Source organism: Phycomyces blakesleeanus (assembly GCF_001638985.1).
Source record: "Phycomyces blakesleeanus NRRL 1555(-) unplaced genomic scaffold PHYBLscaffold_1, whole genome shotgun sequence".
Classification (NCBI taxonomy): Eukaryota; Fungi; Mucoromycota; class Mucoromycetes; order Mucorales; family Phycomycetaceae; genus Phycomyces; species Phycomyces blakesleeanus.
The window spans coordinates 2,917,338-2,943,267 of record NW_017265134.1 but is presented as its reverse complement, the minus strand read 5'-3'; the positions used below and the strand labels follow the sequence as shown (position 1 = coordinate 2,943,267).

The following is a 25,930-nucleotide window of genomic DNA, read 5'->3' as shown; positions in this document are numbered from 1 at the left end:
TTCCTATATTTCACCTTATTATTATTATTAATATTAATATTCCTCAAGCATGTACATAAACCAATCACATTCTATGGCCCTCTATTCTATTTCTTCTTCTTAATAATAACAATAATAATAAAAAAATTGAAACAAACAATTCCACTGTATATTTTACAGCAAGGATATAATTTAACAAAAAAAAACGTAGTGGTAATAAGCGGCTATTTGCATTTAAGGTTTTTATTTTCTTTGTAGTGTGTATAGTATATAGTGATAAACTTTATTGGACAGCTTGAACCATGCACCCTAAACTTACGAGCTACAAAATATCGCTATATAGTAGTATATCAATCATGGATCTAAAAAAATAAGAATGATATAGAGTCAAATGGCAGGCAGAATGTTGCCTAGATACCTATAATTTCTTGGATCTCGGAGCAAGCTTCAGAAATCAACTTCAAAAGAGAAATAATGTACGACTTTGGAGACTAGATGAGAATAAGGAGAACCAACCAAACTTGATCGTATGACCTATTTAGAAAACCTTGATGGCCTGCACGCAAATGGTTCGTCCGTGAATTGCGATAGGCTCCCTTTTTTTTATTTTAACATTGGTAGTGCGCTATAATAATATCACCTACTGTGAGTAATTCTTATTTATAAAAAGTTCAACTCCGAATTATCAGGTGATTCTGAGATGAATATCTTTTTTCTTCTTCATCTTCTTTTTCAGTGTAAAACAAAAAGCACTGGACATTGCACAGTATTTATTTATTTTTTGGGGGGAGTCAGGATAAATTTTGCGATTCTTAAGAATAATATAATACTTCATTATGCTTGCTTGATTGATAGATATGTCTGACAAATAGAAATAGAAATAAAGAAGCACAGATTTTATTTGATCACTTGTTTGTACAATGAAGGTCTGTGCAATTCTCCTTTTTTTGAACTTTTTTTTTTTTTTTTTTTTTTTTTTTTGACAGAAAAAATAATAATAATATTTTTCAAGTCAAATCAAATCACAATTTTATTTTGTTTCTTTAATATTTTATTTTTTATATAAAAAAAAAAGAAGAAGAACAAGGAATTAATTATGATTATTTTTTATATATAAAAAAAATAATTAAAAAAAAATAAAATAAAGAAGTTTAATATTACATTTAATAAAATAAAATAAAATAAATATATAAAAATAAGAATAGACAGATGATAAGGATATATAAAATGAAAAAAAAAAAAGAGGGAACGAGGGAGGGTATAGCATGAAAGATGGAAAATGATTTTTTTTTTTAAGTGTCACTTAATGAACTGACAGTTCGTTGCTGTTGATCAAGATCCCAACGACGCTTGAGATCATCTACACTGCCGCTGCTGTGACGATAGGCAACCTTGGCTCTGGATGCCCGTGTTGGTGTCTGGGAAAGCCTTGCAAACACATTTCCACCCGTTGGTGTACTGATCCGGTCCATAGAAGAAACACTGGCCACATGAGGTGACTGTGATTGTTGGGCACGTTTGGAAGTCGCTCGTTGAATAGGCTGTTGTTGTTGCTGTTGCTGGTGGGAGTACGTGGCAAGGGGTGAGGATGGCAGTTGAGGAGGTTGATTATGAATATAATATTCATATGCATCTTGCTCAGTCACATCTCGGCTGATTATAACATTACTAGTGTTGTAACCCGTATTCATGTTTGTGTTGGGAATCGCGCCATTGCTACTCACTTGAGCGCCGACCAACGATAACTCACGCAGCGATGCCCGTCGTCGTGCCTGGTGGTGGGTTTGTGAGCCAAGCGGCGTCTGCGGACTCTGCGGTAACTGGAGTTGGAGCTGGCCTTGGCCTTGGCCTTGGGCTTGCTGAAGAGCCTGTTGCTGCAGCTGTTGCAAAGAGTGAGATCTCTTGCGAAGAGTTCCCTGCATACTCATCGAGAACCCTGTCTGTCCCCCTGCCTGAGCTGCCTGAGCTGCTTGAGCTGCCTGGGCTTGTTGGTTTTGATTCCAGGAGTGCTGAGATTGAGAAGACGAATAATCAGACTGCACAGACGACCGACGCAAGTGGCTGCTTCGGATAGAAGACGTCGACGAATCACGATCAGTCGTGTAACGGGAAAACTCGGCCGAATTCACGACTGTAATCGGTATCGGAGATTCTGATCCATTTCTGCCCTGTTGCTCCTGCTGCCACACACGTCGTTGGATCATATTCAAGAAACGGTCAGGCGATGGTGTCACCTCCCGCCCCGCAAGGTCTCGGCTCATCACTCCAACAAGTGGCGACGGTGGCTTCATCACAGACGTCGGGCATCCTCCTGAACCATTAGGTCCATTCATACTAATGCTGCTACGATACATCGCATAACTCGGCGAAGTACGAGGCGACGGTGGGGTAATCAACGTGTCCTCATGAAGTGAACCCACCGACGAAACTGGCGATGCACGTGCCGAACAAGGAAAGTTCACATCCGGCTCGGGTGTAGCAATCATACCACGAAGCCCGTCTTCGTAAATCTTGTCGAATATGGTATCCCCACTATTGATATACTCCTCAATCTTCATATCAATCGCACTATTCTGCTGATCATCAAGGCTTATCCCAGACAAAGACCCGACCACACTTCCATTTCCATACACTACACTGCCTCCCATCACTCGGCTAGGCGACCGTCCTTCTTCTAACTTGCGGATCCGTCTCTCGTTCTCAACTGTCGTAGTAATGGCAGCCCGCTTCATCACTACCAGTGTCCGCCGGAGATCCTGCGAGGTCTTTTCAAGGTTCTTCATCGTCACCTGCAGATTGCCCTCGCTCATACGCAAGTCCATGATATCATTCACAAGATTCTCCGCAATACGCTTGCACTCATCCGGCTCAAGCGACTTTAGAATCTTCGTAGTGATCTCATAAGCCATCTCGGGCGCAGCATTGTTCGATACGCTGTATTGCTCCTCAAATGCGTCCATGTCAGCCCACTCGTCGTTCGGTGTCTGGGGCTCAGTCACGATCTCGTCCGCAAACGTTACCCTCCGTCTTTCCCTTTCGGGCCGGCTGCTATGAACCATACGAGTCAAGTCGATCGTGTCGTCTTCGTCGTCTCCGCCGTTGTGGTTGTGGTCGTGATCGCCCGACTCTGGTCCCCCACTTCCACCACCACCGCCACCAGCCGCCTCGGACTGCAACGACCGGATGCGAGCCGAGAGATAATCAATCTCAGCCGAAATGCTTTCAATACGGTCATCTGTAAACTCAATGGCCGACAGATCAACAGGCTCGCCAGTGCTTTCGGCTCGCAGCTTTTCCGAAAAGTACACACTCTTGCGCTCCTCCGTCAGTGCCACACGCTCTTCGGCCAGCCGTTCCCGTCTGACCAGCAACTGCTCCATCTCAAACACCGCCTGTTTGCCTTGGATGTACTGGTAGAGCGCACGGTCCAACAGCTGCTTCTTGCGAGTCGCACGCGTAGCAAGCGGTATCGAATTGACCTTCTTACGGCCACTACTGTTGGCATAGTTATTATAGACATTATTGCCATTCCTGCGAGGGAACCCGTGTCCACCACGAGCCAGGACCGCAAAATTGCCGCCCATAATGTGCGACACACGGCTCAGCAGGCGCTCGTCGAGAATTCCACCTTCCCGCACAGCTTTCTTGAGCATGTTGGTCAGTTGCTTGAGCTGGTCGGCGTTCACAAGCACCTCCTCGGACCGCTTCTTCAGGGTCTGCTTCTGCATCTCGTGCTCGCGCTCCAGCCGGCGTCGTGAAGTGTTGGACTCCAGCTGCTGGCGCTGCAGCAGCTGGATCTTGCGCTCCTGCAAGGACATCTGTTCGCGCACCCGCTCGGTCTCTTGCTTCATCCGCTTGACCATCCGCTTCTTCTCGAGAATCAGGGTGTCCACATTGGCCTTGAGCGACCGCATCAGGCCTTCGTTCTGGTTGCGTGTGGCCTGCATTGTGGCCGTGGTTGCGGCGTACTTGCGCTTCAGGTCCTGGATCTCATTCAGCAGGTTCTTGGTCTTGGCCTCGTAGGCCTGGCGGATGTCAATCACCAGCTGTTTCTCGCGCACCTGAGCATTAAGGTCGGCTTTGCTGGCAGCTGTGTTTGCAGCACCAGAGCGAGTGCCGGCCGTGGCATTGGTGGTCGTGCGCGAGATCGCAAGGTCGCGCTCCTTTTGGATCTCGATTAGCTGGGTCTGCAGCTTGTTGATCTTGTCATCAAACCGGCGGCGCATAAACGAGTACTCGTTCTCAGACTTCTCCAGATGAGAAACCAGGTCTTCCTTGACCTTGATGTCAGACTGGATCTGGTGCAGCATCCGAGCCAGCTGAGGATTGTGTTTTGTTTCCAGCAGGCCGCGCATCGAGCATCTGGAGCCCATTGATGAGAACACGCTGCTGCCACGATCGCTGCTGTTTCGGCCATCAAACTGATGAGGAGTTGCAGAAAACGGACGTTGCTGGGTCTGTTGGCTCTGTAGCAGTTGTAATTGCTGCTCTTGGTTGGAGGATGAGGCTTCTTCCCAGGTAGGCACCGCAAGCGCATTGATTTCATCCAGAAGCTCTTGGTCAGTAGAGTCTGGGCGGTCAACGGGCGACGGAGATGCCGAGAAGTTGCCCTCGTCCATGGTGGGGCGACTGAGGCCTGCGCTGGCATACATGCGTTCTTCTTCGGCCTCAAAAGCCCTCAGTTCTTCTTCCCATGCCTCGGTTGTTTCTTCCATGGGCCGGATAAGCTCGAGCACTTCCATGCCCTTGCGGATCTCCGCCCGGGCCTTGGCAATGCTTTCCTTGACTTCGCTGCGGACATCTTCGTCGGCGCCGACAAGGTCGTTGACATAGCCTTCGTCTTCGTCTTCGTCAACGTATTCCGAAAGACTGGTATCTGGGCGGTTACCAAGAGCAGCCGATGTCGATGCCGACGAGGAGCGAGCGACGGGTGTGGCATTCATCAGGGACCGCTTGACAGAGACGATCTTGGAGATGCGCGAAGGACGTGCGGTGTTTGTGGCACTGCTGGAGTTTGTGCTGAGCCGGCCTGCTGGACGGCGACGACGGTGCTGTTTCTTGCGGCGCTGGCTCGAGGCACTCATCTCTGGTAAAGACGACTTGTTGGTCTTGTTTAGCTGTGAGATTGAAGACATGGTTGCCGAGACGGTTGACTGCAAGAGCGCGGTGGCGGTGCGGATTGGCACGGTTGGCTTGGACTCGGCCAAGACGAGCCGGTCGCGGGTATCTGCCAGCTCGTTTGTCAGGCTCTGGATGGTCTTTTGGTACTCCTCGATGAGGGGGTGCGACTTGATGCGGTCCTGGTGGGCCAGAAAGCCAAGGTTGTCGGTCAGCAGCGGCGAGCCCTCTTCGTTTGCGATGAACTCGCCCAGATCGCGCTCCATGCGCAACGTGTCGCGCTCGCTGGTGACCTGGACCATGTTGTTCGAGATGTCCTCGATGCGTTCCCGCAGCCGTAAGACTTCGGCCTTCAAGGCGATCATCTTTGCCTCGTCTTCGGCCGAAGTCGTGTTGCGTGACATTGATGAATGGGAGTACTGGCCATTGTTTCCACTTGAGCCATCTGTGGCGCCGTCTTGTCTGAGGCCGGCAATCTCCATCCGCAGCCGGCCGACGAGTGCTCGGAGCTGGTTGACTTCGATTGAAGAGCCTGCAAAGTCTTGATTGACGCTGACACGGTTCTTGATGTTCCGTGCCCGGTTGGCGTATTTGAGGGTATTCAAGGTCTCCATAAAGTTTGTGTCGGCAGGCGAGACACAGGCCATCATCATGGTCTGGCTGTTGCCGCCAAGAGAGTCCTGCAGAAGCCGGGTGAGTTTGCTGTCACGGTAAGGTACATGGGCCGCACGCCTGGTTTCGTCTCCAAGAGCACTGATGACATTTCCTAGTGTCAGAAGTCCAGAGTTGATTGCGATTCCTTCTTTTGCGCGATCACCTTGAGCATTTGTACGTTTTAACTATTGATTGATTGATTTTTTTTTAAAAAAAAAAACAATTAAAGGATATTAGTAAATTCTTAGATATATAGTATATAAATATATATATTGGGAACTTACTCTTTCAGAACCTGCAAGATCGACAAAGTGGAATTTGCTGGTTATACTTTTCATTCTTTTGGTATCTCCCTCTGTTTCTGGTCGTTGTTGTTTGAGGATGACCGAAAATATTGCGTGAGAGCGAGAGGAGACTGTGTTCATTTCTGTTGATCCGGTTGTTCTGCATAGAGAACCTTTTGCCAGGAAACTAAATAAATATATATTGTGAGATTGATAGTGATAGTGATACTAATAGTGATAGGGATGTTAATTCTGTTACCTTAATAATTCATCTGGACTTTCGCATCTTTCTTCCCGTACACCGCTGCAATAGATGTGGCCTGAGGGATCTTCTCGGATGAGGACTTCTGTGTTTGGTGGGGCTGGTTGGCCGGATTTTCTTTTTTGTGAGGAGTGTGGGTTGAGGAGATCGATGAGTTCTTCGTTGTAGAGTTCTAAAAAGGAGACAAAGACCTCGTATGTGAAGTCTGGTTCTTTTTCTGCACGGTCCTGCAGAGACTGGAAAAGATCGATTATACAGCGTGGTACGATTCCTACAGAGATATGATAAAATTTTACATTCAATAAAGAATTGTACATATATATTTATATATATTTCAAAGTGAGTATATAAACAAATATTTAATTATTTGATTTATTTAAATAAAAAAAAAACAAAAATTACCTTCGTTCTCAGGATCAGCGCCGTTTTCTAAGCCAGTTCCCATACTGTAGGTTTTCCCTGAACCAGTTTGACTACATATATAATATAATATAATATAATATAATATAAATTAAATTAATTTTAAATTAAATTGAATGTATGTTTGTGTGTATTTACCCATAGGCTAATATTGTAGCATTGAATCTACAGATATAATATATATATATATATAAAGGTAAAATTAATAATCAATCAATTGATGATAATATATTATAAAAATAAATTGTTACCCATCAACAAATTTATGCAATAAAGGAGCAGCAGCTTTTGAATAGACCTGAGTTTGATTTATGTTTGAATCAAAGACATAGTCGTATGTGAATGACTTGTCAGTGCCGATAAGAATCTGCGGTTCATCCGGTATGAATGCTAGACATTCGCTGCAGTTACTCAGTCGTTCTTTCTGTGTTAATGGTCGTACACGTAATGCGACCCTGGATTAAAGAAGTTTGAATGACAGATGAGAAGATGAGATTAGATTGAGAATAAAATGATTAGTTTTTAAAATAAAGGTACCTCACTGCTGTGGATGTCATAATATTATTATTATTATTATTATTATTATTATTAGTAATTAATTAATTAATTAAATAAATCAATTAATATAAAAGGAATAAATGGTAAAGATGCTTATGCTTATGTATATATATATATATATATATATATATATATATATATATATTTTGTGTTTTGTGTTTTGTATGTACAATATACAGATATTTTATATAAAAGAGACGGGACAAGAAGTTCCCTTTTTTGGCTTCTTTAAAGAAGTAATAAATAAATATAAAAGAAATATAAAAGAAATAAGAAAGAAAAGAAAAGAAAAGAAAAGAAAAAATAAAATAAAATAAAATATTTATTTATTTATTTATATTGGATAATAAAATAAGAAGAAAAGGAAAGAGAGAAAGAAAGAAAGAAAGAAAATAAAAAATAAAAGGTGTACATGTCACACAGCTTGGAAATATATTGTGTACATTTATAATTTTTCTTTTTTCTTAACGGAAGTGAGCCGTAAAATATATTTATATTTATATATTTATATATATATATATATATTAGTATAAATGATCAAATAGAATATGGGATGAAACTGACAAAATGGTAAAGCGTTTGTTACCCAATAATTATAATTACATTAATAATAGAAATAATAGAAATAATAATAAAAATCAAGTGCATCTTATTTTTAATCTGTTGCTATGGTGTTCATATATGCTCTTCCTCTTCCTCTTGCTGTTGCTAGGCAGTCTTTTTATTTTATATTATTTTATATTATCTATTTATTTATTTATTTTTGGTTCCGTTTGCTTACCTTGTTTTCCGTAACACACACGCACACTCTTTACACACTTTGCACACTACACTACACTATACCACAATATACACCACACCATATTTGCATTATACTACTACAGACACAATTACTTTTGTGGTATACATATAAATATTTAGCTACCAAAAGGTCTAGAAGAATAATACGTATTATTCTCATTATTACTATTAAAGATATTACCCCCACCCCCTCCTCTCTCTCTCTCTCTTTCTCCTCTTTCAACTACTATATATATATATATATGTGTGTGTGTGTACGTATGTATGTATGTAAATATATATGTATGTATCTGTATCTGTATCTGTATTTGTATCTGTATTTTTGTATGTATCGCTGTATAATGTGTATAGTATTATACAATATGGAATAGTATATGCGATTAAGTGGATAAATAGGTGCAAGGATACAACCCCCCTCCCTTTCAATTATCGTTATTATTATACTAGCTATATATACACCATAGACAGGATTAACTAATTAACAGATATTGGATACTATACGAGTATCCCCGCAGGATGTACTGCATCAAAACAAAACAAAAACCCAAAAATACTTATAGTACATACTACATAGTGCACAGTACACAGTACACATTATAGCACACATTATAGCACACACTATAGTGCAATATAACTATTATCCTTTTACTTGCTTTGACTCTTGCTCTTGCTCTTGCTCTTGCTCTTGCTCTTCCTCCTCCTTTCTAGTCAGACCTGGAACTATAAACTTTCTTTTTTTTTTAAAAAAAAAAAAAAAAAAAAAAAAAAAAACAGGGCATGTTAGAACAAAATAAATAAATAACAAAATAAAAAATCTAGATGACACCAGGATATATCAAAACCATCAAATATTTTTATTTTTTATTTTTTTGGTATCACTTTCGGGAGACGTCAAATTGAATGTTAATATCTATGGATATCTTTAACCTCTGAATACTTGTGTTTTTAATAGTCTGCCAGTACTGGTTCTTTTGGGATTTATTAAGCAACTATTCAATTCAAATCTAATCTAATGATCTTTATAATACCCAAAGTATTCTTCTTCTTCTTTAAATAAATAAATAAATAAATAAATATTATGGATATATATATATATATGTAAAGATATTGTAACCCGAAAATAGAGTGTAACCCAAAGAGCCCATGACCTCTGATGGCCGTACAAAGCCAAATAAAGAAATATGAAAAGGGAAACAAGAGAGGGACAAAAAAAAATAACATTACCAACTTTGACAAGAGTCATGTCAGCACAGGCTTTATGTATTCCGAAATAACCTGTGAACTGTAGGACAAAATATAAATATAAAAATATATTCTTATTTCTTATTTCTAATTTCTTATTTTTTTTATATTATATATATATATATATATATTAAAATATATACTTTTGATATTGTTTGACACTAAGAACAACATAGCAACCAACTAATCAACTAAACAAATAAAATACAAAAAAAAACAGAAAATTGGCATGGCAACTAATTACATAACTATAGTATACATAAGTATACAAATATGTATGTATACAAATGTAGTCATCAATGACAATATGTATTTTTTCTATTTGTTTTCTTTTGGGAATAATACTATTATCATTGTTGTCATTATCTTCACACTAACATTTCTTGTGAAATACTTATATTTATATACATAAAGAACTGTGACCTCATTTCTTGTCTTTCTTTTTTTTTATATTATATATATATATATATATATAACGCATGGTAATAGTAACAAGAACAATAGCAATAAAACAACCTTTTCGAATCTCAATAACTGAAACCAAGGATACCTTTTTTTTGCAATTTATTTTTTACTTCATAAAAAAAAAAGCTCGTCTTCCCCACTTTTTTCTTTTACCCAACAATAATTGACTCTTACACAATCTATCGATATCTTTTGTGCTAATAAGAAACTAAAATTAGAACAAAATAATAATAATAATAAAAAAAAGGTAAAAACGAAACAAATCAAAACAAATCAAAAAACCAATATTGTATTTATATAAAGTTTCCTCCAAGAATATACATACATACATATATATATACGAGTCTATTTATTTCCCTTTTTATTTTTATAATTGTTATATCTGATATACAAATCGGGTAGACGGTATCCCAATACAAATACCAACTTTGGTATTTGGAACCCAGTACTCTTCTTTAAAGCACTGTCTGTAAATATGAGATTGTAAGAATTCACATTTATAACTGGATGATAAGCGGAAAATAAAACTAATTTAAATAGCGTCAATTCTTAAAATTAAACGGGAAGTGAAAAATAAAGTTTGAGATAAAAAAACTAAAATTATAAGTCTTTTAGTTTGAACAAGTACAAATGAACCATAGTTTATATTTTTATATGTTGTTATATGTTGTTTTATTTATTAATATTCTATAGATATTCAAATGGTATGTACATTTCTCTTTCGTTCTTTCTTTATTAATCAAGATCAAGATCATCATCTTCATTTCTCTTGCGCTTGTTCTTGTTCTTGTTCTTGTTCTTCTTTCCAGCATTTTCCTTCTTGTCAATTCTGCCCTGAACAGACTTTCCGATCTCCTTCTCCACAACCTTCTTCTGAACAAACACAAATGTCTTGGGTTCAGAGCTCAGGATCTCTGCATTTCCACCCTTGCTCACTCCTTCCTTGAATCCAATGGTGCGTCTGTGCTCGTACCCAGGGTAGTCCTCAGGGTGGAACTTGAAGGTTGTCTTGGTTCCAAGGTTACCAGCCTTTGCCAAGTTGCGCACGGCCCACAAATTGTAGGGTTTGCAAGTCTTCATGGAAACATGGATTTCACCATGACCAAGAGGTTCTTGCTCCAGTGTGGTATCCTTTTCTTCTTCCTCTTCTTCCTCTTCCTCATCTTCCTCTTCATTGTCTTTTTGTTCTTGTTTTGTCTTGGCTGATACATGCTTCTCGTATCTTGTACGCTTTCCATCAGTCAGGCGAGGTGCAGCAGATGCAAAAAAGGCAGTCATCAGTTCCTGGTTAGCACGCACATTTCGGTTCTGATCCTTGATACCAGAGCCTATAATTTATTTATTTATTTATGTATATATATATATATATTAGTTTTCTGTTCTTGTATCCATAAACTTATATATATATATATATATATATATGTGTGTGTGTGTGTGTAGTTGTATTTACCTGCGTGAGGAAAGTTAAAGACAATTCTGGAGAACAAATTATGCTTGATGGCCTTGCACTTGTCCAATTGAGTACCGTCCACACCATAGAGAACCTTTCCACCCAGAGACTCAATGTAGGCAACATTATCCTTGACTTCTTCACCGTACTTTTTGAATACGACCTCTTCGCTATCAAAGCAGGTTGCCACCATATTCTCGGATCCCTCGGTCAGGTACTTTTCCGAAAGCGCTCTGGCAAACGAAAAGTTTCCTTCACCGATCAGCAGGATCTTGTCGGCCGATGTGTAGGTAGGCTTGGCTCGGGCCTGTTTGCTGATTCCATTCACATTCTGTTTGGTGCGATTGTAGATCTCTTCACGGGTCTTTTCTTTTTCACGCTTGATCTCAGCAGCCTTTGCATCCGAAAGTACTTTCTTGAGACTCTGCTTGAGTTTCCGCTTTTTGGGAATTGGAGGCATGTGTGTATGTATATTATATAAAGATGAAATATATAAAATAAAATAAAATAAAATACAATAAAATAAAATTTAAATAAAAATATATATATATTATTTTATTTTAATGGCATAAAATTTGGACCTTTCTTTTGTTGTATAAGTTCCAACAGAGTGGCTTATTCTACTGACCTCAAAGAAAAATAAAATAAAATAAAATCAAAAAGGGGGAGTGAAAGATATCGGGGATTTAATTTAATTTATATATATATATATATTTTAAGCACTTGCTTTAAGCACTGGCTTTGGGATATCGAAAAGTGTATAGAGTTCATCTCTGACTGGCTTGATTTCCGTTACTGGACCCGACCTTTTACATACATACATATATACATATATATATTGTATTAATACATGATTATTAATAATAATATCAACTTACCAATCAGTGGTTGTAATGATTTCTTCTGCCTCTTGGAGTTCAACTGTTAGTTCATCTTCATCCAAAAGGGAGATATATGTATAGAGTTGATCTGCAACTTCTACACGAATCTAAAAGCCAAAGGAAAAATAAAAATAAAAATAACAATAGTCAGCAACAAGAAAATAAAATAACTCACAAATAGGCAATATCCAAGTGGCTTATATAAACCATAGCCATGACAACAACAACAACAAAAAAGTATAAAACTTACTCGAGGGAATGCATGTACCAAATAAGACAACATTTGTTGAAGAGCCTTTGTTTTGACTGCTGTATTCTGTAGAAGAATAAGCCCAACATACCTGAAACAAATTCATATACATAAAAAAAAATTAATTAAGCTTCTTTTATTTTATTTATTTCCTTATTTTGTAATTTTCGTTGGCACAACCAAAAGTTTTATATACAACTTACACTTTGATAGCCGACAGTAGCTTCTTTATGTTTTTGCACCTGAAAGTCTCTCGTCTAGTGTAAGAAAGTATTTTTGAATGACTACCAAAACAAAGATAAGATTATAATTATAATTATATTTAGAAAATAGTTAATGGTAATAATAATGTTTTTTTTTTCTCTTTTTCTTCTGGTGCTGGTGTACTAAACTTACATTGTTTCATCTTCTAACTTTGAAAGAGTTCCTGATTCATACAACAAGCCGATAACATCCAATAGAGGTAGTGTGATTCGGTCATATTTTTCATTTTTGGCAAATATGGCAAGAAGTGTCATTGAAATATCCTGGAGTGTGGCCTCACTGGTACCGATAGTAGCTGACTGGCCATGATCTTGATCTTGGTTTTGGTTTTGGTTTTGGTTTTGGGGTTGGACATTAGTTTTAACTGTAGCTGTAGTTTTAACTTGGGTTTGTCCCACCGGAAGGCTGTTCATATACTCAATCAAACAAGCACTAGAGTGACGAACCTGGGACAGATTCAAAAGCATGTGTAAAATAAATAAATAAATAAATAAACAAACAAACAAAAGGCTACATTCTTTTTCTTTTTTATACGGAAAGGTAAAAAATGGCAATTCCATCTAAACTTTGCTTTTGTTCCTTACCAATGATTCAGTTAATCCTCCCGCACTGGAAATTAACCCAGTAAGGAGCTCAAACCGATACATCGGAAGGGCAAGAATATGAACCATGACGGGATACAAGGTAGAAGCCGATGCCCAAGATAGGTCACTTGAATTCAACAAATAAATAGATCAATAGATTAAAAAATAAAATAAAATATTAATATTAATATTAATATACATATATAATCTTTTGAAACAACCAATTTCTTTAAAGTGACTAATGTAAAGAAATAACTAACAGCAAGACATAGTAAAAAAAAATAAAAAAAATTGTTACCGTGTAATGTGTTTCTGAAGTACATCTCGACCAGGTATTTCCATCGCCATCTGAGGAGACGTTGGAGACACAGGGTCAATGAAATCATTGACAACCACACCAGCACTGGCTCTCACTCTGTCGATACGCTCAACACCCTGTTTGAGTAACGCAGAAATCACGCGACCAGTGTCATCCTTGGTCAGATATTTGGAGCCAGGCGTATCCAGTCCGGCGACACGAGGAATCAGGTAGTGCAAACACTCCATGCTTGCCACGCGCACCCACGATCCAACATCACCACGTTGATCGATACTGTAGTCTGTCAGACAGGTCTCCAGAGTAAATAGAATCAATTTGAACTCTTCTAAAGAAATCACTTTTTTTTTTAAAAAAAAATTAATAAAATTTGCAAGTATTATCTTGTCTTGTATAGTTATAAAGATCTCTTTCTCACTATAATATATCTATATAGATATCGTGTATTACCTTCTTTTAGTCTATCTCCAAGACCTTTAAGAATATTAGTCAGACCAATGACCGCGTTTCTTTTAGCTGCTGCATCATTTGCATACTGTTCGTCTTTCTAAATCAAACATAAAAAAGAGAGAGAGAGAGAGAGTCTTGTTAATAGACGAAAAAAGCCTTTAAAATAAAATCTTACCTGCTTGCGAGTGGCAAAACACAACTTCTCAATCACAACATGTAGCCAGACCAGTCGCTGCTCTGTGTCATACTTAATCGTACCAAGTGCAAGTGCAAATCCTCGCCGAGCATACATCACACTATCCACAAGAATGCTCTCCAAGAACATGTCCATGTCTTGCTGTGTGATTCCATACTGTCCAAGCATGGCCCCAAACGCAGCCACGGCATATTCTTGCACGTTTTCTTCTTTGCGTCTCAGAGAGCTAAGCACCATACTCTTCCAAGACTCCAGGATCTTGGTGTCCGGAAACGATGGAAACTTTGCATATGAAAGGCATTCGATCAAGTGACAAGCCGCCTCACGGATGTGTTCGGAACCAAACGTTGTCAAGGATCTTGGAGGAAGTAAAGGTACAATATTTGCAATAGACTTTTTTTTTATACATTTATTTAGTATTTATTTTAAGCTTCTTTAAATGTCCATCTTTATACACGTAAAACCAAATAATAATAATAATAATTATTGTTATAGAGTATTTACCTTTATCATCTCTGACTTGGACTGCCAATATTCTTCTAGTTTTGCATCTTTTTGACGACACTCTCCTAATGCCAAGCAGATCTCAGCTAAAGCCAACATGGCACCATGTGAGATTTGTAGATCCTTGGACACAGTAAAAGGTATCTTGATAAATAAAGAAATCAATATTTTAAATGAGTTGGTAAACAAACAAACAAGCACACGCACGCACACACACACACAAACAAACAAACAAACAAATGTGTATGAAAAGAATAAGAAGAAGAAAATACCAAGGTTGGAATAGCTGTGTTTATCATGTAGATTGGATCAAGAGCAGTAAGCTCAAACAGTGCCTTTGAGGCAAGAACTCGCATAGCCTTGTCCCAATGTTTGGCAGTAATGTTCACCAAATGGTCAATCAAATGGTAACGATATTCATCAAACCTATTCCACCAATACAAACATATATATATATATATATTAGAAAAACTACTACTTCTTTAAATTACCTAATTAATCAATTTAATTTAATTTTTTACTTGTTACTTACTTTGCAATCTCAATAGCAACAGACAAAAATGAATTGCTTCGATTACCAACTGAAAAGTAATCTGCCGTTTGAATGATATCAATTCCACGAGGAAAGATTCCCTTTACAATAAATAAACAAATACATTAATACATTAATGCACACACACACACACCCAAAAAAAAAGGACCATTTAATTCCCTCTCCCCTTATCCCCCCCCCCCCCCCCCCCCCCTCTCTCTCTCTTTTAACCAAATCCTCCCCCTTGATAATTTTCAAACAAAAGGTTATAATCAAAAGGCAAAAAGCAAGGAGGGTTTTTTACTCTCCCTTCTCCCCTCCCTTACTTAATACCCCTTCCTTCTCTCTCTCTCTCTTCTTTGTCAAATTATAAAATATTATATACATATATAGTTACCTGTCTGCCAACATTCTCCTGAAATGCAGCACTACTGGCTCTACGGATATTAATCTCACGATCAAACACGGATACTACGACCAAATTCTGTGCAATCTTTTCAACGAATGGTTCAAGGATAGAAGGTGCATAGGCTCTTGCAAATGACCAGCACACATAACAGGCAGCGTCTCTGACGTGAGAACCAATTGAGTGTGATCCTCGTTTCAAATCAAATTTGAGACCCTATCATATACAAATAAAAATAAATATCTATCTATCTATCTATCTATCTTGACTTGACATCTATTCATTTCCTTTGTATATGTTTTTTTGGACTTACGTGCACAATCCAAGGAACAGTTTCCGTCAGTCGTTCAGGTAGTAACAGCCCTCGACGAGCAAGTTCGGCCACAGCAAGGGATGCTCCGTGCCAGGTATTCTCGGATACAGCCGTCATGTCAATCTTTTGGGTTTTGGGATCGGTATAAGTGTTTTCTTCAAATAACTCTAAAATAGACCCAATAACATCCTCTGCAAGTTCGCGTGGTAATCTCTGAGTAATTCGTCCTATTCCCTTTGCTGCCGACCATCGCACAATTGTATCCTATTTTATTTCCCAGGCAAAGAAAATTTTAGAATTATAATATATATATATATATATTCTTGGTTACCTTGTCACGAAGTCCGGTCAATAGAATATCAAAAATGACTTCAAGATTTTCAGAAATATCTTCTTCTTCTTCCTCTTCCTCTTCCTCTTCTCCTACTGTCTTGGATTTGACGCGGTTGGTGTGTGTTTGAGAACTTCCAGAAATATCTGTAGTCTCCAAATTCTGCCTCAACGATCGATTGCCTATAAAAACAACCAAGAGAAAAAATGAATATAATTATATATATATATATATATGGGTGTTGATTTTTGCCTTTTTTTTTAATTTATACCTCGTTGATATCTCCAGGTAGCAATCTTTGGTTTGAGATAACAGAGACCGACACGTTGGGTAAGTTTTGTACGTAATTTACGGATAAGAGCATTGTCCGCAAAGGTGGCAAAGAAGGGTAGATTAAGAATTGGAATGATATGATCATCCAATGTTGGCCAGAGAACTTCTCTAGGAGACAGTTGATATGTATCGCACAGACTAGAGAGAATGCCAGCAGTCTAATATAAATAATAAACACATTGCTCTAATTTGATTTGATTTGCTTTGCTTTGCTTTTGTTTTATTTACTTCAAAAACATCGATTTCTGAGCCAAGTCTTTGTTCACACCACTGGATAAAAGGAATTAAATGTTCATCGCAAAGATCACGTCTAATATTAACACACACACACACATATATATATATATAAGAAATTGTACACATCTTTTTCTTCTTCTTCTTATTCTTTTTCATATACCTGCTCAGCAGTCTGGCAACCAAGAGACTTGCACCATCTCTTTCTTTACCGGTTATCTGCAGATAGCTCTTACACAGTGTCAACATCTTGACAATCAAGGACTCTTGGGATTTCTGTCCAGCTCCACTGTCAACTCGCTTTAGATCAAACGGAATCATGCAAATCAACGAAAGCCAGATGAAACAAACATAGCGACTTTCCCATGTCCTGCTGTCACTAGGGTCCAGACTACATAAAAATTCAAAAACAGGCTCAAGATCATCCACATTATGTGACATGAATTTGACTACCAAAAGTTAAAATAAAATAAATAAATAAATAAAAAGTTAAGCATGATTATACCTAAATGACGATATATATATATATATATATATATATATTTCTGTATCTATATCTATGTACCAATTGTCTTGTATCCTCGAGTCTTTGTCAATAGATACAGGTACCGAAACAATAGGTGAGTTTGGGTTGACACTGTATGAGTTTGTCCCCAGATGTCAATATCCTTGCGGAGTTTTGCAACTGCGGGTTCAACCAAGTCTTCAAGGTGATGGTCAAGTAAATGAGCTTGTTCTTGATACAAGGCAAGCTAAGAGAAGTGAAAGAAAAAACAAACAAACCGAGATGTAAGATGTTGAATGTAATTTTTTTTATGTATTATATATATGTTACCACATCGCGAATGGAAAGAATAGCTTTGGCTTGTGTGTCTTGAACCTGAGCTCGGTCTTGGCCTTGGTTGGGTTTGACCAAAATATTCAGGCATTCGATAACTTGATCAAGATGATCAAAATGAGCTCTGGTTTGGTAAATGCATTCTTGATCTCCTTGTTCGCTTTCTTCCATGACTATTAATTACAAGCTATATATATATATATATAAATGTGTGTGTATGTGTATAATGTGTATGTGTATAGGTTTGTATAGTATAATACAGTATTATATATATAAAAATATGAAACCCACGCGGCTCGTGACTTTTTTTATGCTGCACACTTGTTCATCTTACTCCCCTTTCTCTCTTTCTCTTTCCCTTTTTATTATTATTAATATATATTACAAGAGGTAATTAAATTACCGCCAACGTTTTTGCTCTCTTTCTACTCCATCTTCATTAACCTGTTTGTTTCTTTATTAAACAAGAATAAAATAAAATATAATGAGCACACCATTGTGGATGAATCAACAAAAAAAGACTGTCCCAGTTACCTCGTTTTTCGATTTTCAAAGAGCAGCTACCGGCAGAGAAACTCCTGCTGTACGATTACGACAAGCAGCCATTGGTATATAATCATTATACACGTAAATGTATACATGCATAGATAAAGAAAGAAAGGAATATACAGTATGTCTGTTTGTCTGTTTGTCTTTCTGCATTCCTGTCTGTCTTTATTATATTTTGCAAAAACGTACAAACACACAGAAAGAGAGAGAGAGAGAGGGAGAGAGACCAGCACAGACATGTATATAGATATGCAAAAGCTTTAAACTATAATTCATTTTGGAATTTTATATGTAGATGGCAATATACCTGCTGTGAAAAGACTCATAAAAAAGGTTCCAAATATACAGAATCCGGATCCAAGTAATAACTAGTAAATGTCGTTTAAATAATATATATATTTATATTGATAACAACAACAACAATAATAATAATAATAAAAACAATAATTTGAAAAATTAGTACAACCTTAATGTACGCTGCAAGACATGGTCATGTTGAGCTTGTTGAACTCTTATTAAATATGAACCATGAAGAAGAAGTGATTTCAGTGGTGAGTTTAATTACAGTTAGAGAAATATGTGTAGATAAATTTATTTGGGTCTGCCTTGGTTTGATATAGTGGACCTTAATTCATATAAATATAAATAAATAAATAAATAAATATATATATTTGTTTTTTTTATTCTATTTAAAAAGGATAATAAAGGCGAAACAGTATTGATGATTGCAGCCATGTACAATCACGAAGAGGTAAATAAAAAAGAAAGAAAGAAGCAACAGCCAAACTAAAAACTACAATTAAAATTAAAATTAAAATTAGATATTTTACAATTATGCAAGCCGTTATCAAGAGTGTGTTCATGCTATCAGTAAAAACGGGTGGACAGCTCTATTGTACGCTGCGAAGAATGGGAACGCTAACCTTGTAAATGTAAGCAAGATTGATATTGATCAATTGATTAATTAATCGATTTATTTATATGGTGATAATACTAACAATGCTATTCTCTTTGATTTATTCTAGTACATGAAAACAATTTCTGCTGATATTGATCATGTTGATTATGAAGGGAATTCAGCACTACACTATGCATCTGCCTGGGGTCACACCGCTGTCATGGAGCTATTGGCAGTAAGTCGACATCAAATGTACATAGGAAGCTTAAAGACATTAATTGATTAATTGATCGATTAATTAAAATCTCGAAAAAATTAAAATGAATAAATATAGTCATTAGGATGCAACCTTGATCTCGAAAACAATTCTCGGTTCAGCGCATCAGATTATGCCTATAGTTTCTCTGTTAAGGAGCACATGAAAAGTAATATACATGTTATTATTTTTTCTTTTGATCACAAAAGCAAGAACGGTAGGAATGAAGCCTCAACTAACTATTAACATATTTATATCTATAAAGCTTTGCCTCAAGTACAACAAGAAGCAATCGATGCAAGTCTCTCTTCTTCATTTAAACAATCAAATTATCATCGTCCATGTCTTTCTTCACTTTCAAGTGGAACCCATCCTAGTCTTGGAACAACACTTATATCGCGAGGTCCTTCTTACAGTGGCTATGAATCACCAACCCCAACACCACGTGCATCCACATCTTCCTCTTCCATTGTTGCCAATAGTGTATCGATGACTGTGTCATCAAGTCCTAGAGGCTCTTATTTCCAGCAAGCAATCAATAGCAGTAATGGTAGTGGTAGTGGTAGTGGTAATAACGGTAGTGGTAATAGTGGTAGTGGATCATCTAATACGGACGGAGAGCGACAGAGAGCAGCTAGTTTTGGAGATCAAGCACGATCACTTAGGTACCGTAGTGAATAGAAAAATAATAATACCAGCAGAAAAAAATAACAGTAATATTAATATTAATAATTCTATATATACTTATGTACATGCAACTGTACAAACTTATACGGTCTCAAAATCCTATAGGTTCACACTGTTCTAATACACCGCTAGGCTCACCATGATATAAGCTTTTGTTAATTATATAAATGCATCGATTTATCTGATGTAAAATTTGCCGCCATCCGGGTTTCTGGATCAAACATATCTGAGATTTAAATAATAAAAAACTAAGAAACAAAAGCAGAAATCTATGCTTAAAATCAAAAACCAAGAATATTTAAAGCCCCGTTTTTTGTATTCTATTCTTAATACGCTTGTAATTATATATAATAACAAAGTTTACCCTATAGAAAAAAATAGGCGATTTTAGTGAATTGTTGCAAGTTTTCCGGGGTTTAAAGTGTCTTGTACTTGAGTTTTAATTAAGCACCAATTTCTCTCTTGCTCTCTTTTATATTCTTTTTTTTTTACCTCACCATGTTTCTTGCAGTCAAAACAAAACATCTTTTTCTTAGCTTTTTCAACCCATTACAAAACTAAATACCGTTATTCAACTCTAATGGCTTACCAGCGGTAGCTTGGGTGGGTCCTAAGCGATAGCCAGGACGGAATTTTTTCATCTTCTTTGAATTCTAGTCAGTCTTTGTCTCAAACGACGACCCTCCTGGAGATTTTCTTCTGCTTGTCTTCTGATACGTCCAATCCGGATGACGCGGGTGAACCTTACAGGTATAGTCCCATCATATCTCAGATTGTTAAGTATATGTCGGAAGTTCAGGACAGCAGCAAGATCCCGATTCCACAAACGATGCATAACCTCTGACCCGTCCATGTTCTCCAAACAATTTAGATTGGTACATCTAAAAGGACTTGTTTCTATTTTTTTCACAAGGTTTATAATTATTAAATGTCTCTAAAAGGAACACACTTAATAGCTATGAAGGCTAGTATTAATAAAATACGAATCAGCAAAGTTGACAAAAGAAAGTAACTTGAGACGAATTGACAGAAAAATATCTGCATCATGTACAGTTTGGTTGTCAAGATTGCTCGCATGCTCATTAGAAATCTCGGTAGATTTAGAGAATTGCAGGGAATCTGTCTTCTTGTTTTTCAAAAGTAGGAATCAGACATGACAATATTAACACAAAGCAGGTTTATACTCTTTGATAAAAAGAATCAATTAAGCAATATACATGCCTTCATCAATATCATAGTACTTAGAGAATAGCGTTTTTTATATAAAAAAATGTAAAAAGTATCACATAAATATAGATATATGTATATTATTTAGTAATATTATAGCTTAAACTGCTACTAAATATCATTAAATTTAGTACTTCTTCTTTGCTTACTTCTTTATGTTTAACTTCTATTATTTTGATCAATAAAAACTATAAAATTCAAATATAAAACCGTGCATTTGTTGAACTAATTATAAGAATAGATATACCTAAAAATGGTATAATTTTGCTACTTTAAACGATTTTATTGGGTTAGATAAAAAGTAATTTTAACTCCAATAAAGAGTATTCACTGTAAATACTTTTAATTTCTGCCATTTACTACAGTGTTAGTTTAGTTTGAAGTTCGGATAGACAAATCAAAGAATTCAAGGTATCAAATATCTTTTATTTCTATTTCGTGAATGGAAGTACAGATTCATTAGAGTATCTGGAACAATTACATTGCAGCTATCGTGCGATTAAACGAAGATTAGCCATACAAGATATTTAATGCAAGCCGAAAATAAAACAGATTGTCAAATTACATTCATTTTTACGCTTTAAAAAGATTGTCTAAAAACATTACACTGCCTAAAGTTGCCTTTTTCTTCACTGATAATTCAAGACACAAAGGCCGATTTAAGCTTACTGTTGAAGCAAAGGATAAAGAAAGTGGTACGTAGCCTGTCCTGGGATAGAAGATCGTTCTATTAGTCTTGGTTTTATTCATTATGTTTATCTCCTTATTTCTCTATATAGAAAAGAAAGCAATAGAATTGAACTATCTTGGCTTTAGAGGTCCAAGGGTAAAGAGGTAAACGAAACAATATGCATACATACATAATCTGAAAATATAGGGTGGCTCAGAAAGCTTGTGCAACTTCTTCCTCCTTTGCTTCAGCAAATTGTCTAACTGTACATTTACCAGCACTATATAACGAACAAAATAATCTATAAGAAAAGGTGTATAATATGCCTTAATAACTTTTTTTTGCAGCTTAGTCAATCACGGCATAGTCATCGTGGAATGTAGTCATTCTTAGTTCTCAATGTAACTGTAGTCCCTTATAACAAAGCCACAGCTTTAATGTGTGTTAAATAAAACACATCATCTAACAAAACAAAAAGCTTCTTATGACTCAACACACTATAAAATAGCAAACTAATATAATCCCCATCTCATCACCAAAGATTCCCATAAAATACGAAAAAAAACAATATAATTTGCTACACTAAAACCAAACAGTTTAGTTCTAGCTCACTTGTCATGTAATTTTACGGCCCAAAGCTGTTCACCAAGCCATGCTTCATCCAAAACAGCAAAATGTAAAGATTTGTTTGTCAAAGGTATAGGATCTTATTTATGAAACTCACGTTAAATTCATGAATTTTTTGGCGACATTTTAAAACTTGGCAGTACTTTTTTTTTAAAAAAAGAAAAGTATTTTTCTATTTTCATATAATCTTCATGAAAACACTGTGGAAAGTGCTAAAGAAATAAGCGTGCAAGCTTATACACTCCGACATGATAAAGCTGCGTCACCTTACCCAGAAGTACGCCTTTTTTTTTTTACTACAATCTCCTTTTGTCGTCTCTCCTTTTGTTGCAGAAACCCCGGGTATGTAAAGTGGAATTATGAGCCTAACACCTTGTTCAAATCCCAAGAATATCGTGTTAGCTATCATACTTCCCCTACACGACATGATAAAAAAAACCTCTGTTGGAAGATTTAGCGATTTGACTACTCATATCTCAAAAGCCGGGCTTGAGCCCAATCGAACATAGTTGGCATGCTCTAAAAGCCAAGGTTCAAGAGAGAAGGGTTCTATAAATACAGCCCAAGGATTTGAAGGATTGTGTCCTTCATGAAGGGAGTTAGCTTGACTCAAAGGATATTTATACTATTGTAGGAGGTATGCATAATAGAGTTGCGTCCAAGAAGTAATTAAATCTTGTTGTGACCACATCACATATTACTTTCTTCTTCTTCTAATTCATAATATATATATATAAGAAAACAAAACCTTTATCGTATTTAGCTCGCGCTTTATTTTTCTTTTCAAATATGTATAACAAAGAAGTTGATTTTTAATAGTTTATTTGGAATTAGAAAACAAGAAGTCTGACAGTGACTTCGCTGATGGAAGTGTACTGATAACATAAGCTTCGAAAGTTGTAAGCACATTTGGCGAAATAGAACCTTTGAGGTGACTGAGAGGTATAATATATTTTTGGTAAGTAATACGAATTAATAATTACTTGTACACATACACATAAATAATACAGAATAAACTAAACTATATGGCTAGACAAAGAAAACCCAAAGTTGGGAAGAGATTGAAAATGCTTTAAGTAAAGAATCGAAACAATTGTCTTCAATGAAAAGCAGTTGTAAATATATAACCAGTCACGATTCTTCTTCATCAAGCTTGTCCTACAGGCTCACTAAGCAAGACAAGAACTACACTGAAGAAATATACGAAGAGCTTAATTCTCAAAAAATGTGGACCTTGTCTACAGGAACAATCGTTGAGATGAAGATGACTAAACTTGCCGAAGGGTGTGTATACGAGCAATAAGTTTTTATTTTGATGTTTTACAAGCATTATTTGACTAATACAATGCGCACAAAGCCCATGCCATTCATTAATACTAGACACTGACGATAAAACTTGGGGTGAATACTTCACCCAAGAGGAGCTGGAAGAGATTCAAGCTCATAAAGCAAAGCCATTGAAGCCATTACCAAGTGAATTATTTGAGTACTTGAATAATATCACTCAAGATGAAGTAAGTATTTGGATATACAAAACAAGCCCCCCCCCCCCCCCTGTGTTTTTAATACATGTCTTTTTAGGATATCGAGACTATGCATGAAAGTATAGCTAGAACATATTACAGCCCAAAGAAAAATCCATCTTGTTACTGGGCACAAAAATCTTTGTTAGATGGTCTGGATCTACATATGCCAGACTTTTTCAAGTCTTTTATAGAGCACAGTAAAAGAGACTATTTAAGTCGGGTCTGGAGACTGATTCTCACTGTGTTCGACAGCTCAGTAATAACTGCAAGAGAGTAAAGTATCGATTGAGCTATCAATGAATCAAACTCTAATGTACATTTACATTTACACTTACATTTACATTTACTTTATTTTAAAAGGAGATCTGTAGCAAGGCATCCTCTTTTGAATCAAATAGAGGCCGACAAATTGCATCGGTCACAAATATCGGGAGAAAGAAATCCGCCAAACGACCTGACCATATATTTAGATATGGTTCATTTGAACTTGGAATTTCTGAGGCAGCAAAAGTCAGTGATGAGAATGGCGATAAGGATATAAAAGATAGTCGCATAAAAGCACCAAAATTGATGAAGGATTTAATGCAAAAAATCCTTGAGAATAAGCCAGGGCTAATAAACACATTAAGAATACCAAGCATAATTATGAGTGGTAAGTGAGGTTGCTGTATCTTTAAGAAAAGTTGAAAGTAAAGTAAAATAGAAACTTAAATGTATATTTAAAAAAATAGGGCTTGACATAAATATGCATATACTGGATATTCCAGAAGGATATGTTTCAAGAATAACAAGAACAGAGACATATTCATATCCTAATGAATATATGTCTTTTGCATCGGAGATAAAGCCTTGATTGGAGCTCGCATGGTTAGCAAGAGGAATTGTAGAAGAAACCGCCGAGGCCTTAACGAGTGTTACTAGGGCTTCGACTGCCATAAAAAGAAAAAAAAAGAAACTCACAGGATTAGGGACTTTGGACACATCATATAAAATATTTTTGAAACATTTAACCATATATGTAATTTTATACGGTCTCATGATTCACATCCAAGGCTTCCATATACAATGAAAACGTGTGATATTGCATTTATTGGCCATGTTAATTTACTAAACTCACGAACTTAAAATCATGTAATTAGTGCGAACCAAAGTTTGTTACTTTTTACCCTCAAACTGTAATAGCTGTTTAATTTTTTAGACATTAAAGCTAATAAATACTAATTAATATTTGTATACGTAGAATGCTTGCGCAAATAAAGGGGAAAAAACCTAATGCTGGGGCTATATGGACTTCTTTATATGCTTACTTGAAAACATAATTTGTTCTTTATAGGGACCTTGGTGAGACGATAAGAGACATTTAGGCGCCGAGTTACCAAATATAGATTTCTATCAAACATTTTCTGTCGGAATATCATGTCTCAAACATAGTATACATTTGGTAATCATTGCCTGTCGGAAAAGGAGTGGTACTAAGCTCACGAACAATGCTTCATATAATCAAGCTAATGAGAGATTCGTTAACTTCTATTAAATAATAGTCATTTTTTTCTTGGTATTATGTTAGAACAAAAATATTAATACTAACTTTATTAAAAAAATAATGAAAAAAAAGAAGTAGAGAAAAGTATACTGAAGGGATGCTTATATTCTTACATGCATACGTTAAAATTACAACTATTAATATTTTCAAGCTTAATTTTTCGTGCGTATAGCAACAAAAAAATAATACAACATGATTGGTCTATCATGTTTTACAATGTTTGAAAAATTTCTTTCAAGTTTGACAAACTTTTGAGAAAATTTATCAAACATTCGCGTTTTT

At 36.5% G+C, this 25,930-nt stretch overlaps 8 protein-coding genes across 8 annotated transcripts; 2 read left to right on the top strand and 6 right to left on the bottom strand.

The window, feature by feature from the left end:
- Positions 1-1,039: 1,039 nt before the first annotated feature.
- On the bottom strand, positions 1,040-1,693 carry PHYBLDRAFT_157079 (hypothetical protein). Its single transcript, XM_018433558.1, has one exon. The coding sequence runs from the start codon at positions 1,668-1,670 to the stop codon at positions 1,272-1,274; it is 399 nt and encodes a 132-aa protein (XP_018299183.1). The 5' UTR covers positions 1,671-1,693; the 3' UTR covers positions 1,040-1,271.
- Positions 1,694-5,663: 3,970 nt separating this feature from the next.
- Positions 5,664-5,933, bottom strand: PHYBLDRAFT_7430 (hypothetical protein; the record flags this gene model as incomplete). The annotated part of the gene is made up of 1 exon (XM_018443008.1): positions 5,664-5,933. A coding segment is annotated over one exon (270 nt), but the record flags the coding sequence as incomplete, so codon positions are not given.
- A 51-nt stretch (positions 5,934-5,984) lies between these two features.
- On the bottom strand, positions 5,985-7,174 carry PHYBLDRAFT_26539 (hypothetical protein; the record flags this gene model as incomplete). The annotated part of the gene is made up of 5 exons (XM_018439892.1): positions 5,985-6,222; positions 6,295-6,568; positions 6,700-6,770; positions 6,856-6,882; positions 6,969-7,174. Coding segments are annotated over 5 exons (816 nt in total), but the record flags the coding sequence as incomplete, so codon positions are not given.
- A 3,536-nt stretch (positions 7,175-10,710) lies between these two features.
- PHYBLDRAFT_5984 (hypothetical protein) lies at positions 10,711-11,510 on the bottom strand (the record flags this gene model as incomplete). Its single annotated transcript, XM_018440568.1, has 3 exons — positions 10,711-10,895; positions 11,013-11,111; positions 11,234-11,510. Coding segments are annotated over 3 exons (561 nt in total), but the record flags the coding sequence as incomplete, so codon positions are not given.
- A 438-nt stretch (positions 11,511-11,948) lies between these two features.
- On the bottom strand, positions 11,949-17,836 carry PHYBLDRAFT_72962 (hypothetical protein; the record flags this gene model as incomplete). The annotated part of the gene is made up of 20 exons (XM_018442751.1): positions 11,949-12,039; positions 12,112-12,221; positions 12,365-12,455; positions 12,568-12,648; positions 12,761-13,074; positions 13,213-13,339; positions 13,511-13,871; positions 13,982-14,075; positions 14,154-14,567; positions 14,679-14,822; positions 14,951-15,104; positions 15,211-15,311; positions 15,608-15,832; positions 15,930-16,193; positions 16,261-16,442; positions 16,532-16,751; positions 16,822-16,903; positions 16,991-17,276; positions 17,393-17,579; positions 17,663-17,836. The coding sequence occupies 20 exons, from the start codon at positions 17,834-17,836 to the stop codon at positions 11,949-11,951; spliced, it is 3,702 nt and encodes a 1,233-aa protein (XP_018299179.1).
- A 313-nt stretch (positions 17,837-18,149) lies between these two features.
- PHYBLDRAFT_72961 (hypothetical protein) lies at positions 18,150-20,049 on the top strand (the record flags this gene model as incomplete). Its single annotated transcript, XM_018442750.1, has 8 exons — positions 18,150-18,273; positions 18,510-18,585; positions 18,675-18,765; positions 18,912-18,965; positions 19,036-19,146; positions 19,240-19,347; positions 19,447-19,537; positions 19,634-20,049. The coding sequence occupies 8 exons, from the start codon at positions 18,150-18,152 to the stop codon at positions 20,047-20,049; spliced, it is 1,071 nt and encodes a 356-aa protein (XP_018299178.1).
- Positions 20,050-20,612: 563 nt separating this feature from the next.
- On the bottom strand, positions 20,613-20,908 carry PHYBLDRAFT_138685 (hypothetical protein; the record flags this gene model as incomplete). The annotated part of the gene is made up of 2 exons (XM_018430048.1): positions 20,613-20,665; positions 20,731-20,908. The coding sequence occupies 2 exons, from the start codon at positions 20,906-20,908 to the stop codon at positions 20,613-20,615; spliced, it is 231 nt and encodes a 76-aa protein (XP_018299177.1).
- A 1,696-nt stretch (positions 20,909-22,604) lies between these two features.
- PHYBLDRAFT_72960 (hypothetical protein) lies at positions 22,605-24,958 on the top strand (the record flags this gene model as incomplete). Its single annotated transcript, XM_018442749.1, has 7 exons — positions 22,605-22,649; positions 22,740-22,856; positions 23,613-23,863; positions 23,937-24,093; positions 24,161-24,361; positions 24,466-24,757; positions 24,837-24,958. 7 exons carry the CDS (start codon positions 22,605-22,607, stop codon positions 24,956-24,958), a joined length of 1,185 nt encoding a protein of 394 aa, XP_018299176.1.
- Between the last annotated feature and the right edge of the window lie 972 nt (positions 24,959-25,930).

Coding starts and splice junctions, on each gene's coding strand:
- PHYBLDRAFT_157079 (XM_018433558.1), bottom strand. CDS start 1,670: ATGAATACGGGTTACAACACTAGTAATGTTATAATCAGCCGAGATGTG.